Source organism: Leuciscus leuciscus, assembly GCF_965113295.1.
Source record: "Leuciscus leuciscus genome assembly, chromosome: 16".
Taxonomy (NCBI): domain Eukaryota; kingdom Metazoa; phylum Chordata; class Actinopteri; order Cypriniformes; family Leuciscidae; genus Leuciscus; species Leuciscus leuciscus.
In genome coordinates, this window is record NC_138740.1 from 18811516 (window position 1) to 18823475 (window position 11960).

Consider the following 11960-nt stretch of genomic DNA (forward strand, 5'->3'; position numbering starts at 1 on the left):
ATTGTAGTACATCTTCCTTTATGTTTAATAACTTTTAAACGTTTACATTTTTAAAAACAGGAAACAGCACCTTCTCTTACTACATTTCAAAACCGTACAAAATCCGTCATGGATTTATTTTGTTGCCCGGGGGGAAATGTTATAGTCAGAGTTTTATTAAAATCTCGTCAACTATTTTTTTTTGGAACATTAGGCTAATAGTTACGTTACAGGAATACTTAAGCCTATAAACAAATGTGAACATGACAACTGGGTGGGAACGTTTAACAGAAAGCTTCGTTTTCTCGCCGGATCGTTTTAGTTGTCGAACCAACAAGGAAAGCAAGATGGAAGTGTAAGCGGTCTAATTTACTTCTACACGTTTGAAGTCAAACTCAAACCATATAATATTTAGTATTTTGTTAAAAACAATAGTATCTGGCGCTCTGATGAGTAAATATAAATTTATAATGAACTGTCGATTATATGCGGCTCACGTGGTGGTCACTCTGTTGTTGGCCGTAAACTCTGCAAATGAAACGTACAGTAGTTCCAGCCATAATAACTCTCTGATAAACTTGATTATGAGCTGTTCTAACTAGCTAATCTGTTTGAAATACAATATATAGTCACCAATAATTGATGAAAAATAATTTTGGTGTAAAGACTGTATAATCTTCATAGTACGTGTTGAATATTGGCCGTGTTGTATAGGGCTTTAATATCGAGAGGAATTCGGGAAACTCGCAACAAATAGTCAACATAGACATCAACACAAACTACTAATCCAAGTGAAGTAAAACTCAAAAAGATTATAAGACTTTGAGAGTAGCTCACACTGAATATAAGAATTTGAGTATTCGTATTCGTTGTTAAGGAATGTTAAAACAGTTATCGTGACAAAATGTTGTCTACTAACGATCAGTGTCTATTAAACTCGATCCACTTGATGGAGTTCACAAAAAAAAAACAGCCCAGTGCCTGTCACCATCTGAACTTCCTAAACCAGGGGTGTCCAATCCTGCTCCTGGAGAGCCTGAGCCACTGTCCTGCAAAGTTTAGTTCCAACCCCAATTAAACACACAAACCAGCTAAGACGTACTAGAAACTTCCAGAGTGTGTTGAGGCAAGTTGGAGCTAAACTCTGCAGGACAGTGGCCCTCCAGGACCGACTTTGTCAATAAATAGTGTTTAGGGCAGGAGTGTCCAGTGTAAATATTTTTTTACTGTATTTTTTATATAGTAAAGAGAGTGCTGTCCCACTGCTCACACACATGCATCAATTTCAAATGGACAAAATGCAGTGTTGTTTGTTACAGTGCTCCAAAGTGTTAAAGCTTTTTTTTTGCCACGGAATAAAAAAAAAATCTGCCTTTTTCTCAGAATCGCGAGATATAAACTCGAAATTGCAATTAGAAAAAGTCACAATTGTGAGACATAAACTCTGAATTGCGAGATAGAGTCAGAATTGTCAGTTAAAAAGTCGCAGTTAACTTTTTTTATTATTCCGTGGCGAAAACAAGCTTCCATAAAGGTCTATTATAGCTGCTGTTAAAATACTTTTAGGTAATTTAACACAAGTTAATCCTAATTTAATCATTTTTTTTTGTAGGAGGGATGCCAATGCTGCAATGCTGAGCAATTACGAGGTCAGTATGCATTTAACCTTTTTAGATTCAATTTGGACCCATTTGTGTGTTGTACATTTAAAGGTGTGTGTTTTCAAAAATGCATGCATGCAGTTTTTGTTCCTGACTGTACAAATGCCCTTTACTCCACCAGGTCTATCAGCTGCTGACAGACCTGAAAGAAAAAAGAAAGGAGATGGTTAAAAATAAGCACAGCACCGGACAGCAGAATCTAAACACCATCATGTATGAGGTGCTTGTCTTTGATGTGACTTAGAGCAAAGATGATATTTATATTTCCATCTTTATGACATTGTTTTCTTCAAAATCTTCAGAAAGGGTTGCTCGCTCATGCCCTTTAACATTTGATGTATATGCCTCAACAGACCCTGAAGTACCTCTCCAAGACACCATGTGTTCATCAGAAACCAGAGACTGTGAAGGAGTTCCTCACTGCCATGCTGCCTCACAAGCTTACTAAGTTAGTTTTGTTTCTTCTTTTTAAACAATTGCTTTAGACTTTTTTTGTATGGGAAAAAAAAACGTATAGACCTGTCACAAACAAATGCAGACTGTGTCACATTAAATACAGTGTATTACATCCACTTTGTAACTCTTGAATTTGATTTGTCATGAGATGTGTGACTACAATACTCGCCTGAGTGGCCTTTTTGCACTTGATAATGAGTGAACCTGCTTTATTTTTAGCCAAGAGTTGACTGCTGTTTCTTTTTCTGTTCCTGTTTAAAGAGCTGAAAAGCTGCAGCTCCTTAACCACAGACCCCAGACTGCAGTTGAGATTCAGCTGGTGAGACTCTTGCATAACCTTCCTCCTTTTTTACATCATTTCCAATTTCTTGAGAAATACTGAGAATGTGCAATGCCATTCAAACGTTTGGGAACAGTTAATTATTTTATTGAAAGAAAGGAATACTTTTATTCAGCAAGGACTGAAGTTTAACATTAATTTAAACAAAAATGACAATATTTGTTACAAATATGTTACAAACAAATAATATCTATTTTAAATAGATGCTGTTCCATTGAACTTTCTATGCACCAAAGAACCATGTGACACTGTGGACTGAAGTAATACCTGCTGTCATGTCAAATTGTAGTATTTCAAAATATTACTGTTTTACTGTATTTTTGATCAAATAAATGCAGCCTTGTTCAGCATGAGACTTTAAAAAACGAATCTTATCGACCCCACATTTTTTTACGATAGTGTATAAGCAAATATTAAACTTAAAGTTAAAATAAGCATACAAGAATATAACAAACAAAAAACAATGAAAATGAAGTAGTAAATGTATTTTCAGATAAACAGAATTTATTCGTCCTTGACACAAAATTCTGTGGAATATTACATATAATAGTATGAGCAGTGTTGGGCAAGATGCTCCTAAAAAGTAATTACTATCTACTAATTACTACTTCAACAGTGTAATTAGATTACTGTACTAATTACTCTCTCTAAAAAGTATTGCATTACTTATTACTAATAACTTTCTAAATCCCAGGTCAACCTCAACCAGTTGAACAATACAAGGATAGACATGAAACTGCTCTTTTAATTATTTTAAATAAATCAAATAAAATAGCATAAATTATTCTTGAACTGACAAAGTATTTAAAGGTGGTTACATTAAAAACAAATGTTTTGACAGTAGATATTAAATATTTATGTCAAATCCACTTGTTTAATATGGAATTAACTGTAGAACTAATTAAATTACAGAAAAATTAAGAGTTATCCCTTTTTCAAGGGAAAAGTAATTAAATTACAGTAATTAATAACTTGGTAATGCATTACACCCAACACTGATTAGGAGTATTAATATTATTAAAAGGAAAAATGTATTAATCTGGTCTCCTGAAGCCCTATGATTTATCTCTGCCCCTGTAATAAACTAATAGAACAGATTGTATGGAGAAAAGACTATTTAATGAATGGCCAGTGCTGGATGTTATATGTATAACCTATATATGACCTAACCTTACAGATGGTAGAAGAGAGTGAGGAAAGACTAACAGAAGAACAGATTGATGAACTTATACAGAAAGTCACAGACATCCTTCCTGGTGACCCCCAGAAAGACGGCGATGCATCTGCTGACCCTGTGATGGAGACGGACCAGTAGCATCAACCCTGGAAACACAATGATTTATTTTTTCTTTTATTTTTTACATGCTTTCAAACCCAAACACACAAGAAACTGACTTCAGATTTGTTGACAGTGCTAATACTTCAGCATATACTGTTAATCTTAATCATATAATTAATATTATATATAATATATATTCTGTTTATAACAATATATAAATGAAAACATGTCAGCCATAGATGGGTACATTTAGAGCAAAAAGTGATGTCTATAAAGTGTGTATTTATTTAACCCAATGTATATATTGTACAAGCACATTATACCATATATAATTTTGTCAGCATTAGTAGCTTTTCAAATCCATTTGTAGTTGCATTGATCTTTGTTCAGAGGGGAAGTATAATCTTCTGGAGTCAAGACAATCTCACTTCCTATATAAAATCCTTCCTGTAATGCTTCTCTTTTGGTATTTAATTATATTGTATTATCTTCATTGACCATTTAAAGGTGTGATCTGAGAGTGATTGAACCAAGCAAACCTGGCCGTTTATCATTTGTCAAACTGGCTCTGTGTGAATATAAGATGGCAATGTGTGACTGCAAGTTTCTACTCAGCTCTTATAACAAGACTTTTATCCATAAAGTTGTTTAATGTGAAACTTTTGTAATTTGTCTCACAAGCGAATTATAAATAGACGTTTTCTCATGTCAGCCCTCCACAAACAGCATGTAAACACTGAAGTTGCAAGTTGTTATTTTCTAATAAATATGACATATTGATGGTTTTATTGATTAAAAACATTCTCATTGACACAATTCTTCTGAGGAGAAAAGAGACTGATGTATATTCGACAGGAACTTGATTTATGAAAGCAATGTCACAGAGAAAGCCAATGAAAAGCATCTGATTGGTAGAAAAACATAGACGTTTGCTGTAACCAATGAAATTTGAGAGTTCCTCAATAGCGCTGTGGTAACTGGCATGGATTTAAAACCTCTGCTTAATTCAGGATTTCTCTTGAATTGAAATCGTCTGACAGTGAATCCTCACATATAGACAGAAAGAAGATTCATGAGAAATGTGCTCGCGGTGAAAGACTATCTCTCAACGTCAGAGCAATAGCTCCGTTCACACGATCTTTACGTCTGCATTTCAACAGAGACGTGATTCTGGAGAATGTAGGATTCGAGGAGTTGCACTTTCTGTACGGTAAGACGCGTCACGCTCTTGAACTATTTAAACTAAGAGTTGTTTTGAGGGGTGTTTTTTGTTTTTACGTGTCGTGAGTGTTTCACACATAGTTTCCTTGTTGCAGGCCGCCAGTCAATCGTGCTGAAGAATAACTTTGATCTCGGGTAGATTGTCTCCGATTTCCCTTACGACCATTTTAAACGTCTTCGTGTCACAGCTAAGTTAATACATCCAAGCAAAATCAGCTATAATTATGAGCAAACGTATGCATATTACATTTATTCAAGTGAAAAATGCGTTCAGCTTTGTTTCAACTATACACGGTCATGAATCATGATCGAACGAACCGACTACACATATTGTAACAGCTCTGTTGACTTGTTGCATTATTGCAGTACGCGCGGTCACGTTTCCCTCAAATTACACGGCAACGATCTGAATCACTGAACATATTCGGATAATCACATAATCCTGTTGTGATACCCCAAAAATGCGCTTAAAAATGCTAGGTAGAATGCGTTTTCAGACGCATGCAGTCTCTCTTGAATGAACACCACTAGACAACAACCAAATAGCGAGTAAATGCACTGTTTAAAGCGATTTTTAAATACATTTTCCTGTTAAAATTCTTTTTTAATATGCCGGAACAAACGTTATTCGTAAGTTGTACGTGTGGCACTATCATAACATAACTTTTTTTTGTTTTTTTTAAATGAGTGTCATCGGATCAACCATTGGCGTGAGTCTGGGGCGGGACTACCTGTTTGTTAAACCAATGAGAGACGGATAAAGAGTTCAAGGGAAACCTGTTTGATAACCGTCATATAGGTCTAAAATTCTAACTAATAATTGAGTAGATCATTAATAGGCACATTATTAATATGATGGATTAATTAAATTAGAGTGTTCGTAATAAGCAACTATGCCTGAGGTTAGAAATTTGCGTAAAGCACGCCCCAAACATCTCTATATCAGGGCTTTATTTTCCATTTAAATTTCTATGTATGAAATTTAATCTTATCACGTAAAAGGCCCCCCAGAATATGTGCCATTTGCATGTGGCTTCAGTTCCTAAATTTTTCTATAAATTTAGAATGGATTTTAGCATGAAAGTTATTGATGAATCATGAATCATTTGTTTGGCATTTAGTTGTATTTTACTTATCTACGTACATTTTGTTTAGTGCATTTGCTCTCATTTGGTTAATGATGAATCCGTTTAAGATCAACTATCAGGTGTTAGTTTCATGTGCATATGTGTTATTTGGGAAACATGCATTGCAACTAAAAGCAACCACTGATGCTGCCCACAACAGGATGTGTTGAGGCTTATAGGTGTTACCGACCGTGCATGTTTTGCCAAAGTTTCATGTTCACATTTATAAAAGGTGCTGCAACACCTCAAAAACAAAGGAAGGAAGGGTGACCTTGACCTACACACATGGCAGTAGCAGTGTAACCAAACCATACCTGCTCATGCATGCAAAGGGGAAACTGGATATTCTATTCTAGTAGACTGGTTCTGGTGAACCATTAAAAATCAAGATGAACAAACTGACAAATTATTTCTTATTTTAATTTGTTAACAAATTTATTTTTGATCTATCAATGGTCGTTTCTGTTAGTGAAGAAGTAGTGTTGTCATCATTACAGCATATACTTTTGAATATTGAGTCTAAAAGGTTGGGAACCACTGTACAAGATTACTCCGCTTTGACCTGGATAACTTCACAATCTTAAACTACACATGGAACCTAAAAGATTGTCAAGATGCACACACCATTCTTTTCACAGATTTTTGTAATGTTTTTCTAGTTACATTTTCCTTTGTTGTGTTTAGGCTTGCATTTCAAGCGTAGTTCTTGAGTTACAAATTGGCTAACTCTAATTGTCTAATACCATTACGGTAATGTTGTACTGTAATGGAATTAGATGTGACATTTAATGTAACGTGAGACGCACAATAGTAGCCAATGCTGAAACAGACCTGGCAAAATCTGTTTTTGAAAGCGTTTTTCTTTCTCCTTTCTACAGGCACAATGGTGCTGACAGAGAACATAAGGCTTGACTTACCAAGTCTAAATTTATTGAAGCCCCAAGCAAGAGCCTGAAGAGGTGCTGGCTGGAAGAAAAAAAAATTGCACATCCCTTCCCTCCCCCATTAACTTTTACCTAAGCTACATTCTTTCACCGTTACCCTTTCTGGAAAGCATTCACTGTCTTTCCAAGATCCCTCCTGACCTTTTTCCCCCTTCTGTTTTGCCAATTTTGCAGGTCTCATTCTGCTTTTTATAACCACAAACCGCATTCTCCCCTAACTATAAGTCATGAGAAAACAAACATGCAACATTCTCCTGATCTGCGGGGTCATCAGCTCCATCACAGTATTTTATCTTGGCCTCAGCACGATAGATTGTCCAAATGCCCGTTCTCGCGTGGCACCGCACGGGTGGGCAGTAAACCTACACGCTGGCAGAAACCTCAGTGATCCGTTACAACTCCCTGAGGAGTACAATGAGGAAACCCCTCTCATTTTCATTGGTGGAGTACCTCGGAGCGGCACCACACTAATGCGTGCAATCTTGGACGCCCACTCTCTTGTTCGGTGTGGAGAGGAGACCCGGGTCATCCCCCGGCTGTTAGCCATGCAGGCCACCTGGAGTCACTCGGCACGTGAGCGGCTCCGTCTCAACGAGGCTGGTGTCACCGATGAGGTCCTGGACTCCGCTGTCCGTGCCTTCCTGTTGGAGATCATAGTGGGGCACGGCGAGCCCGCTCCGAGGCTCTGCAATAAGGACCCGTTTGCTCTGAAGTCCCTCACCTACCTCTCCAAGCTCTTCCCAAAAGCGAAGTTTATTCTTATGCTTCGCGATGGCAGGGCCACTGTACACTCTATGATTTCCCGCAAGGTGACTATCACTGGATTTGACTTGACGAGTTACCGGGACTGTTTGGTGAAGTGGAACCGGGCAGTGGAGGTGATGTATGACCAGTGCCTGGCTGATGGCAACTGTCTGCCCGTGCACTACGAGCAGCTGGTGATGAACCCTGAGCGGGTGATACGCAAGCTCCTTCAGTTCCTGGATCTGCCGTGGGACACCGCTGTGCTGCACCACGAACAGTTTATTGGGAAAGCTGGTGGAATTTCACTGTCAAAGTGAGTGAGTTTGGTGCTTTGATATATTTGCTGTCACACTTTTAAGCGATTTTTGTTGCATCCACATGCATGGTGATAAACAACAATATATAGCCTGTATTAAAATATTTTGTCTAAATAATTCAAAGTAAAACACTATGGACTGGTTTCACAGACAGGGCTTAGATTAAGCCAGGATTAGGCCTTAGTTTAATTAGGACATTTAAGTCGCTTTTTAGGTAGCGTTTAAATAAAAACATCACTGGTGTTTACTTGAGATAAAACAATGGCACTGATATATAGTAGTCAACATTTGAAGTGGATCAAAACCTTTCATCAAATTTTGAACAATACCCGTTCTTGTCTTAGGACAACTTTGATTAACTTTTTTGATCCACTTCAGATGTTGACTACTGTAATTTAAAGGTGCCATAGAATGCATTGATACAATATTTAAAATTGTTCTCTGATATCTACATAGAAGGTATGTGGCTTAGGTAAGGGCAAAAATTCTCCAGATACGGTTTTACATGTCCATATACAACCCTAGGATTTGTCCCTAGAACGAAATGGGCTGTTATTACCTCATTTGGAAGGGTCATGAATAATAATGTTTAGCTCTGCTCTGATTGGCTGTTTCACAGATTTGTACGCAGGAGCTGTGATGTACACTGAAATACAAATGAGCAAAATAATCATACTTCAGTTCTCAAACAAAAAAATATTTTAACAAATTGACTGGATGCATTGTCAAATGACAATTGTTTCAACTTAAGTGGTGGAGAAGGTCACGTTAGCTAGAAGGAGCGAGTGAGCTATCTGTAAGCAACGAAACCAACCTAGTAAGCTCCTGAGTTATGTGTTGTTGTTGAAATATAGGCTAAATTATAATACTACCCGTAAAAAGGGATTGACATAGATGTATCTACAGTTGTATTTGTAGATTAATGACAACACAGGCGGCAAATAATATTAACCTCCTTGTAAATAGGTCTTCATACTATTTAGTTATCTATGCTCGTTACTTGGAGCTTGCTAGTTAGCTTAGGTTAACGTTACTGTACTAGCATCTTGTGTTCGATCTCGACAATAACTTAGTGAGCTAACAACATTAATGATCATTTACCCTAAGAAACCTTCGATTTAAACAGGAATGGCTTCAACAATCAAGAAGTGGATAAAATCACTAACGTCACTCACTGCTTGCGGTAGGGGTTGTAAGGGCAATATAGTTGGAATTGCCCCCTTCTTCAGTATCAAACTCGGAGCAAAGCCTGCTTGATATTGTCCCAGGTTAGAAAAACTGTCAGTGGTGAATTGGGCAGAGCAAACTAACAACTTTGAATTAAAATGATGCGATATCCTGTTGTAGATAAACATCAACAATGCCTGTTGACAGTTCTGTTCTGTGGGAACTGGGTATGTCAAGTCAAGTTTATTTGTATAGCGCTTTTCACAATACAGATTGTATCAAAGCAGCTTCACAGAATTAAATTAAAATAATACAACAAAGTTTGTTTCAAGAGGAATTTATTGATTGATAAAATTAGATTAAATATCCCCAAAATATCCCCCAAAAAAGTGCTCACATCTCCTGCACAGCCTGGAACATAACATTTATATCCATGATCTGCCATTTTGGCTATTGTCCTTATTTGCTTTCTCACAATACCTGCAGAACTTCTGATGTTTCGGCTGTGCAGGTCCATGTTAATACTGCCTGGCCTAGAACAAGGGCTGGTATATGCAAATATTCGGGCGTAAATATTAATGATCCCGACTGCAACGTTATGTTGGGATTCGCCCGTTTTTCAGTGGTCTTTTGCAAACATGAGATTTACATATGAACGAGGAAACAATGGTGTTTGAGGCTCACGGTATGTCAGTTCCATGTACTGAACTCTTATTATTCAACTATGCCAAGTTAAATACAGTTCTGAACACAGCAAACTCACACAGACACATGTCCCTCATCATTGCTAGGAGGTGCATGACAAATTAAAACAATAAGTGTTCTAAAACCAGCTCAAAATATGAAACGTGTTTGATATCCTCCGACTAGAGAGAATCATAGTCTGAAGCTAGAAAATCTGCTGGCAGATTGTGTTGACTCCTCCTGACTAAATCTGGGCAAAAGCCAAAAATAAGTGTATTCCAGCCTTAAAATGAAAACACAATTTACCTAAAACATAGGAACTAATTCTTAGCCACAATATATATTTTTTTCCCACATGTCATGTGCGGGGCTCTGTATTTGATACTGATGTATACTTAAAAAGAAAGAAGAAAAAAAAGTTATATTTCTATTTGAGTCTGACACCCGTCAATATTTTAATTCACCATTTCTTTTTACATCTATGGCTTTTCCAGACAATGGGTCAGACATGCAGGTTTACGTTTCCTATTTAAGAGCTAGATTTAGTGTTCTCTATGTAAATATGCCACTACAGTGTAATACGATATGTAAAACAAATGGATAAGGGGTAAATAGGCTGTTTGTCTGACCAGCAAGCATTTTCAAAGTCTTAGCACTTAACCTCTAGAGGGCAGATTATTTTATTTTCATGATGTCTTTTTAGGCAAGCACTTAGGCCTTGTCTGCCATATTTCTAAATCTATATGATTGTTAATTGTCTCTTTTATTCCTGTTTCTCTTCCAGAGTGGAACTGTCAACTGATCAGGTCGTCAAGCCAGTGAATACGGATGCTCTGTTTAAATGGGTGGGCAAGATCCCTGCTGATGTGGTGAATGATATGGCCAACCTTGCCCCGATGTTAAGTCGTTTAGGTTATGACCCCCTGGCCAACCCGCCAAATTACAACAAGCCTGATCTCTTATTTCTGAACAATACAAAGTCAATTGTGAAGTCAATCCAAAATTAAAAGGTCCTCTGTGGATACAACCTGTGAATACTTGGAAGCAATAAACATTGTGCATTTTATGAGCATGCAAAGCCTCTACTTGAATTAACAACATGTAGGATGACAGAACGAAGCCGCAAGCACCACTGTTTCTTATGGCGAGAGTTTCATAAAGTGATCAAATGTTCTAAAACCAAGTTTTAATGATGTATTGTAAGTCATTTTTCAATTAAATTCAATTTAGATGTTTTGTAGATGCTATGATGTTGCTAATGTTGTCAGTCTAATGACTGTATTGTGGTTGTTGTCTTTTTATTATTTTTGTATGTGTTAATGCATGCGTGTCGTGGCAAATGTTTTCCAAATGTGTCTGAATATCACACAGGAAATTATGCTTGTTGAAAGAGGAAGTCAGCAGTTGCACAGAACTACCACTTTTTTTTTTCTCTCTTTGACTGCAGGATTAAAAAAGGAAGTTTAGACATGTTTCACAAGCTTTTAAAGATAATTTTGTTGTAGGCTTTTTATTATGAATTGCCAACTTGACAAATGTGTTCCAAATATGCAAGTGTGGGTATCTGCAGGTCAGAGTAGCCTAATGGTTGTGCCGAAAGGTAGGAGTCTTGTCAAAAGTTATTTACAATTAGTTTGATGGGTGTAGGTGTAGGGCAAGGATTGAAGGACTTCGGACATGATCTCTGCAGTGGATGAACTCTCAGTCCTCAACATTCTTTCACAATAAAAGTCCAGTAACATGACCAGTCCGTCTTATCACTTTTTGATGCGTGTTGTAACATACTTTTTGTTACATAAAAACCATGTATTTATTAAAAGTTGGTTTCTAAAGAAAACCTGTGTGTGAGATTATTGTTGTTATGTGGTGTAATGAAAATCACATTTACAGGACTTTTAAAAATACTTAACTACGTTTTATTAGCGAATCGAATTGGGGAAAGGAAGAAAAAAAGTCCTGACCCCGACGTGATTTGAACACGCAACCTTCTGATCTGGAGTCAGACGCGCTACCGTTGCGCCACGAGGTCTTGTGGTTACAT

General features: G+C 37.1%; 2 protein-coding genes across 2 annotated transcripts; both read left to right on the forward strand.

Annotated features, from left to right (window-relative positions):
* Positions 1-231: 231 nt before the first annotated feature.
* Positions 232-4500, forward strand: crcp (calcitonin gene-related peptide-receptor component protein). The gene is made up of 6 exons (XM_082140929.1): positions 232-334; positions 1592-1628; positions 1762-1860; positions 1994-2088; positions 2358-2415; positions 3614-4500. Exons 1-6 carry the CDS (start codon positions 243-245, stop codon positions 3749-3751), a joined length of 519 nt encoding a protein of 172 aa, XP_081997055.1. The 5' UTR covers positions 232-242; the 3' UTR covers positions 3752-4500.
* Positions 4501-4688: 188 nt separating this feature from the next.
* Positions 4689-11756, forward strand: tpst1l (tyrosylprotein sulfotransferase 1, like). The gene is made up of 3 exons (XM_082140911.1): positions 4689-4925; positions 6942-8064; positions 10704-11756. Exons 2-3 carry the CDS (start codon positions 7235-7237, stop codon positions 10924-10926), a joined length of 1053 nt encoding a protein of 350 aa, XP_081997037.1. The 5' UTR covers positions 4689-4925; positions 6942-7234; the 3' UTR covers positions 10927-11756.
* The last annotated feature ends 204 nt before the right edge of the window (positions 11757-11960 follow it).

Coding starts and splice junctions, on each gene's coding strand:
- tpst1l (XM_082140911.1), top strand. CDS start 7,235: ATGAGAAAACAAACATGCAACATTCTCCTGATCTGCGGGGTCATCAGC. Junction 8,065..10,703: donor GGTGGAATTTCACTGTCAAA/GTGAGTGAGTTT, acceptor TTTCTCTTCCAG/AGTGGAACTGTCAACTGATC.
- crcp (XM_082140929.1), top strand. CDS start 243: ATGACAACTGGGTGGGAACGTTTAACAGAAAGCTTCGTTTTCTCGCCG. Junction 1,629..1,761: donor CAATGCTGAGCAATTACGAG/GTCAGTATGCAT, acceptor TTACTCCACCAG/GTCTATCAGCTGCTGACAGA. Junction 2,089..2,357: donor CTGCCTCACAAGCTTACTAA/GTTAGTTTTGTT, acceptor TCCTGTTTAAAG/AGCTGAAAAGCTGCAGCTCC.